General features: G+C 31.9%; 1 protein-coding gene across 1 annotated transcript; it reads right to left on the bottom strand.

Annotated features, from left to right (window-relative positions):
* Nucleotides 1-1,185: 1,185 nt before the first annotated feature.
* On the bottom strand, nucleotides 1,186-6,728 carry LOC124910229 (transcription activator GLK1-like). The gene is made up of 6 exons (XM_047450848.1): nucleotides 6,032-6,728; nucleotides 5,802-5,942; nucleotides 4,334-4,684; nucleotides 2,943-3,005; nucleotides 2,598-2,726; nucleotides 1,186-1,752 (listed from the first exon to the last, which is right to left on the bottom strand). The coding sequence occupies exons 1-6, from the start codon at nucleotides 6,482-6,484 to the stop codon at nucleotides 1,600-1,602; spliced, it is 1,290 nt and encodes a 429-aa protein (XP_047306804.1). The 5' UTR covers nucleotides 6,485-6,728; the 3' UTR covers nucleotides 1,186-1,599.
* Between the last annotated feature and the right edge of the window lie 240 nt (nucleotides 6,729-6,968).

The raw sequence follows: 6,968 nt of genomic DNA on the forward strand, positions 1-6,968 counted from the left end.
CATTTTTTCATTAGTGGTTGAATTTAGAACAGATTGTTCGGAATATTAGTTTGGTGTCGAATTTTGTAATGTTCATGATCAATTGATGTGATCGTTTAATGTATGTTGCATTGCTTTTATCATTGATATATTGGTTTGGCTGAACAGGTTTTGGTTGCGAACAAAATAATCCGCACATTTTTAAAAATTTACACGAAAAAACCGAAAGTAAAATTGAAATCTCTCGGGTTTTCTCTTTGTGGAAAAACCGAGAGATATTAGAAAACTCTCGGTTTTTAGCCAAAGAGAAAACCGAGAGTTATATGACAAACCCTCGGTTTTTACCCAAAAGAGGAAAAACCGAGAGTTTTCATATAACTTTCGGTTTTTTCTCTTTGTGGGAAAACCGAAAGTTTTGTAATCACTCTCGGTTTTTCCACAAAGAGAAAAACCGAAAGTTGTTTGCAAAACCCTCGGTTTTTCCATACAGAGAAAACCGAAAGATATTTGTAAAACCCTCGGTTTTTCCACAATGAGAAAAACCGAAAGTTATTTGCAAAACCCTCGGTTTTTCCACACAGAGAAAAACCGAAAGATATTTGTAAAACCCTCGGTTTTTCCAAAATGAGAAAAACCGAAAGTTGTTTGCAAAACCCTTAGTTTTTCCACACAGAGAAAAACCGAAAGTTATTTGTACAACCCTCGGTTTTTCTCATTTTGGAAAAACCGAAAGGTCTTTGCAAAACCGTCGGTTTTTCCAAAAGAGAAAAATCCGAAAGTTTTCATATAACTCTCGGTTTTTCTCTTTGTGAAAATCCCGAGAGAGTCAATACCGAGGGATGGCGAGAGTTACTAAAACCTTCGGTAAGGTGTTTTTACCGAGAGTTATAGGGTCAAAACCGAGAGTTTTAACTCTCGATTTTGACCACTTTTTCACCCGTGTATAATATATAATATAAGTATTATTAATAATAATAAATAATATAAATCTAACAGGACAGTTTATATAGGAGATAAAATTAAATTATCACAAAATTATTTTAAATTAAAATGAGACATTTACTGTACGTATGTAGTTATCTATGCTAACAACAACAAAAAATTAAATTTTGAGAATATCTAACAAACAAGCATCCTTAATTGGTATATATTTGTATCTTTAATTAGCAGCTTGACAAAAGTTATATAACAAGATAAACAAGCAAATAAATCAAAAGAAGTTCTCATAATTATTATATATAGTTTCAAAAGAACCCCGTAAATGTTAGTTTTGTTTTTTTGTTTGTTACAAAATTATTGAGTTCACACATAAAGTACCTCATCTAAAAATAATACATTGAAAAAGACATAACGCACTTAGAGTTGTCAAACTCACAACAGCAATTATCAGCATCATCACTGGCTGGCATGCATAGCTAGCTAGACCAGTATGCTTAGCTAGACACATTATAGCTGAAAAAAAGGAGACAATTTGTATCCAAGTGCATGAAAAGTCGTCGAATTTTAGGGTTTTTTGATCCGAGCCTCCATCCAAGATCAGACCCATGAAGTTGCCTTGATCATCGATCAATACTGATGGAGAAAAAAGACCATGAATATTAATTATTATTAGTTCCAAGTTCAAACACATGTGGTTGGGGGTATTTTGGGAACTCCTTGACGTTGTAGTTCACCCATGACACTATCGAGAGATGGCGATTTCAACCCGATTGGAAGTGGAAGCCATGGCTTTGATAGAGCATCTCCAATGGCCGCATCTATGCTTTCCTTTGACTGTTCCATATAAGAATTATATTCTTAGCATCTCGTCTATTAAAAGGATCTACTAACTAATTTATCGAGTTCTTCAAACGAATCAAAAGTTCAAAACCATCATGTGTTATCAATCAAAAGTGGTCCTTACTATTCATGCGGGATTTCACGTGTCCAACATGAATATTGTTGAATTTTCTAGCATACTATTTGGAGTATATTTTAATGGTTTACAAAGTGAGGGTAATTTAGTCATTTTTTGATATGTTTCTATAAACAAACACATTATTATAAACATTTTTGGGTTTGAAATTATTTAAAATTAATCTCAAATAACATATATTTCAATCTTACATCCTCTCATCAATATATATATATATATATTTTTTATACTCATTATACTCAAATAATTTGTTCTACAATCACCCAACCCGAATAAAGACATAATTATTCAAATAACCCAAAAAGGAACATTGCCCTAATAATATTTGAAATTCTTAAAAATTTAACAATCTTTTTATTCAACTAACTCAAAACTAAGAAAATTATTAGAATAATCAACTAGCTATTATTCAAAGTAACCAGGTTTGAAACCAGACTTATAACATGTAAAATGTTAGAATATATGTAAATAACTAGACAGAAGATAATTTGAAAAATCTTTAAATAATTAATCATTTTTTCACCTAACTTCTAAAATACTAAAATTTTATTTTATTTTAAAATTATTTTTTCATTATATATTAATATCATTCAAATATTTTCATAAAAAATAACTCAGAACTTCTTATAATCTCCATATTTACCCAATTTTATTATTTTTCAATATCTCAAAAATTTATAACTTATATAGATAATTAACATACCGGATGAAAATCAGCCGGAGGATTTGGGGCGGTTGTTCTGGTCGAACCGGGGTCAACCGCCGGTCTATACATGGCGGCATGGTGATGATGATGATGTGGAATGCCTGGGACCGTTGGAGCAGCAAATCTCTGACAAATAATTTCAATAATACAATAGAGAATCAAAGTTAAAACATGTAAAGACAACTGCATGCATAAAGAGACATATATATAGACAACATAATTGATTTAATTGGCATCTTTCAGTACACATATATCCAATCAATTTTAAAATAATATAAAGATAATGGGTCGTGATGTTAACTAATTATGAATAAAAGCCAAATCATGTTTTTTTTCACCAACCGTTGTTGCCATTGCAGCTGCCATAGGTGGAACCGGCGCCGGAAAACCAGGTGTTGCCGGTGCCTGAAGAAGACATACAAAAAAAAATTACATAATATATTAATTTGGTCAAGTACTTGATAACAGTGAAAGTGGACCATGGTCTAGTACTGTATGTATGACCACATTGTATTCATAGCAAAATATTGTCTTGTTACAGTCTTATGATTAAATTTGATAACTATATGTCACATGCAATCCAATGTCTTTTTCTCTCTCTCTATCTATATCTGTATATATATATGTATTACATTATTAATTTCTTAATATCTTAAGCTAATGTATCAACTATAAAAGGTGAGACATATATATAGGAACAATTCATGCTTATTTATAAGAAAAATTCTCATGCAATAAGAATTTTCCGCCATTTAATTGATCTCATATAAAATATGCAAATATTGTTTAAATGAAAAACAATTATCACTGATCATGCCAAGTAATATTGTTACTGATATTATTAATTACGTCATTATAAGTTATTAAGATTGGTAAATTAACTATCGTTAAAAACTTCATCGTTATTGAAATTTGAGAATTAACAATAGTAAATATAGAATGTCGTTAAAACCTTTACCGGTAGTTTTATATGTAGGATTGGACTATAAATGATCAATTGTTTTTTCTATGTATAGCCTACAATTTCACATGTGATGCTGATCTAGTAATTCATTACATTAATGGATTCAGGTGGGGTTATAGGTAACAATAAATTGTTGTACAGCTAGTTATTAGTTAACCACCTAGGTTCACAATTACTCAAAGAGCTTGTCAATAACTGACATGTGGAAGTGGGGGAGTCCATGTGCACAACCTACTTTGGAGGAAAATAAGAATGTCTTCGAAGAACCCCAAATCTAGGTACTCAAATATTTCTCACACAATGAGATTTGGGGGAGTAACACATGCAAAATTGTCTTGTTTTTCACACATAGATTGAGGCCTAGGATATTCTAGAATACATCCATTGATGTTCTTAGTGCAAATGTACATTAACTAAACAAGGGAGGGAGAGCAAGACCCTGAAATTTGGGGTGCTAGAAATAAAAGTTGTTCATATTTTTTATTATTTAAGTTGTTATATTGAAAACATTAATAATTTTGTATTAAATTTCACATAAGTAACCTAGTTTAGTTGGTTAGATCACCTTACTAGGGAAAGCTTCCCATTAGTATATATTATTAATATATGTTCCATTTATGGACATGAGGTTGATGGCTATAATGTGGTTATTCATTATTTTGTTTTGATGTGAATTTAAGCCTCTCCCAATTTGTAATGCTTTTATCGTTGGATTAAAAAAAATTATCATATATATTGCTAAATGTAATTAGAGAGGTGGAATGAGTACCCTTTGATATTGATGTGAGTGCCAAAAGGGGTCAAGGTGTGGCCTAGTTGGAGGAGATGGCCAAGTGGCGGTGGAAGGCGGAGATGGAGAGGGAGGTATATGTTTAGGCCACATATGCATGAGCATTGATTGGTCGGCTGATGGTTGGCCCCATACGTGTAAGGGTCTGAAATGTTGCATCGGAGGTGGTGGAGGGGCCGCCATGGGAGGGAAGCCCATTGTTGGTGCAAGCCATGGGCTCATGTTCTTCCCACCAACACCTGTTGTTGTTCCATACAATTGTCGCCTTTGGTTCCAATTTGCTGCCTCGGCTTCTCTCGCTAACAAATGCTTGCGATGAGACCTATATTTCTGCAAATTCAAATTCAAATTAATACACATACATTCACTTCAATTCATCTACATATAAAAACACCCAATAAAAAAAGAAGATAAAAATTATACACCAATTAGGTGATATGGTCTTAATTAATTTACATTTTAATACACTCAAAGAAAACAAAATAAAAATAATATGTTAAAGAATAGATTTTTTTTACACAATTTATATACAAACTATTATATACTTTTTGGCTTGCAACTTGTTATATTGTATGTAAATAGGTTATAAGATGAAGAGGATTTTAGTCATTTATTTTAAATTTATTTATTCCGGAAACTAAGAAGATCTCCTATAGTCACGGCCTAATTTTAATTTAAACCGTATTAAATGGAATTTGACTCATAATTTTTAGTCTATTAGTCACCAACTCTCGTCATTTGAGTTATCCTATTAAACTCGATACTCTTAAATACCGTTTTTTACTATTTGAACTACTCAAGTAGTTTAAAATAACTTTGTAACACTTAATTTGTTTAGACAAATTGTAAATTAAAGAAACAAATCAAACATAGAATCATATCTTCATGATGAAAAGATCTTGAACCATTATACTACAAACCCTTTCATTCTTAACAAACTTGGTAACACTAAGTTATAAAATTGTTTATTTTTTTAATTAAATAAAAATATTTGAACAATTACATGCTCATTAAAAAAAACAACTAAGTAAAATATTACATGCTTTTGAGTGTTCATTATTTTAATTACTTTTTATGATCAATATAACAAGATTATGATAGGATCTGTATAATACCGAAAACAAAAATTTGTTCAAAAGCCAATCAAGTTACTGGGTAATCAGATCCATGCTGAGATATATAGTCTTCTTTTAGAAGTTGCACTTTCTTAATTAGTACTTCAAGACTTTGATACTTTTTTTTATATTTTTATTCAATTTCATTTCGATTATAATTGATTAAACTTATAGCAATTCTTGATTTTTAATTGCTTTTGTAATCTTGATAAAATATATTCTCTCCACACTGAACTTATACTAGATTGAATTGAAAAATTATCACTTTTAAGCAGAATATATATTTTATTTGACTTTCAGATAGGAAGAGAGAGAGAGAGAGAAAGATGTACTTGAAGATGACTTGCAATATTATGGCGAGTGAGACAATCAATGCCCATCAGTTCAAGAATCCTTGAAGGGACTGCCTTATCCACTCCCAATTGCTCGACCGCTTGAACAAATCTTCTATGCAGATCTGGAGTCCAATCCACCTGCAAATTTTATATCAGAATTATAATATTAGAATCCAAATAAGAATACAAGATTGATGAAGAATTCGATTCTCATTTAAAACACTTACCTTTACTTTCCTTTTTCCATGAGGATTGTTATTCTTAGAATTCCCGGAAACCTTAGATCTCCTTCCTTTCTCGATATTACTAGTCTTTGGAGAACACGACAGCTCGTTTATCTTTGCACCCTTTGAAGAAGATTGATCGGGGCTAAGGCTCGAGCTCGACCCAGAACCATAATCCGAAACCCTATCTTCATCTTCTTCATCGCGAGCAGAGAAAGACGTTAGGTTTAGGTCGGATACATCAAGAGAAAAGTCAGCAAGAAGATCGGGGTCCATTTCCAAATCGGGTAAGATATCTTCATCGTTAATTCCCATAAACAAGTCATCGAAGTCAATGCTAACATCGAGTAAGAACTCGGGAATATCGTCTCCGGCCATGATTGAGAAGCTTTGATCGGTTGTTTCTCCTTCTCTTTCATCTTTGTTGAGGGTGAAGGATGAAACCGCGGCTAGCATCACCAAAGGGAAATTGAAAAGTTTGTGAATGGTGGTGTTGAGAGAACTGGATCTGAACCACAAGGGGTGTGAGTTTAGATTTGTATTGAACGAATAGTTTTGGATTGTGGCGATGGGAGTATTATAATAATCTGGTTTAGGCTTGTGGTCGCCATTTTTTTGAAGTTTGAAAATAAAATCTCTCTATTAAAGTGAAGTGTTTTCTCGTGAGCTGTTTTTAATTCTTCCTAGGATCGAAGGAGAGAGAAAGAGAGAGACTGAAGAGGATTTGGGTTGGTAATATTATATTGGTAAAGCTTCATGCATATCCATAGGGAATAGTAAAAAGAAGTAAAGAAAACGATGGGTTTCAGTCATAATTATTGGACATTTCCCTTATTTTCTCATTAATTTATTATGAATAGAATTTTGTCTATTTAATAAAGATTTTAAAGAAAAAAAATCAAATTATTTTTTGAAGAGAGGAAATAGAGATTGTTTGAAA

The sequence above is a fragment of the Impatiens glandulifera genome, chromosome 7 (assembly GCF_907164915.1).
Source record: "Impatiens glandulifera chromosome 7, dImpGla2.1, whole genome shotgun sequence".
Lineage (NCBI taxonomy): Eukaryota > Viridiplantae > Streptophyta > Magnoliopsida > Ericales > Balsaminaceae > Impatiens > Impatiens glandulifera.

Excerpts from the sequence above, each read along its gene's own strand:
- LOC124910229 (XM_047450848.1), bottom strand. The coding sequence starts at position 6,484 with ATGCTAGCCGCGGTTTCATCCTTCACCCTCAACAAAGATGAAAGAGAA. Across the intron at positions 5,943-6,031 it reads ATGGAAAAAGGAAAGTAAAG|GTGGATTGGACTCCAGATCT; the intron begins GTAAGTGTTTTA and ends TAAAATTTGCAG. Across the intron at positions 3,006-4,333 it reads ACTCACATCAATATCAAAGG|GCACCGGCAACACCTGGTTT; the intron begins GTACTCATTCCA and ends TGTCTTCTTCAG.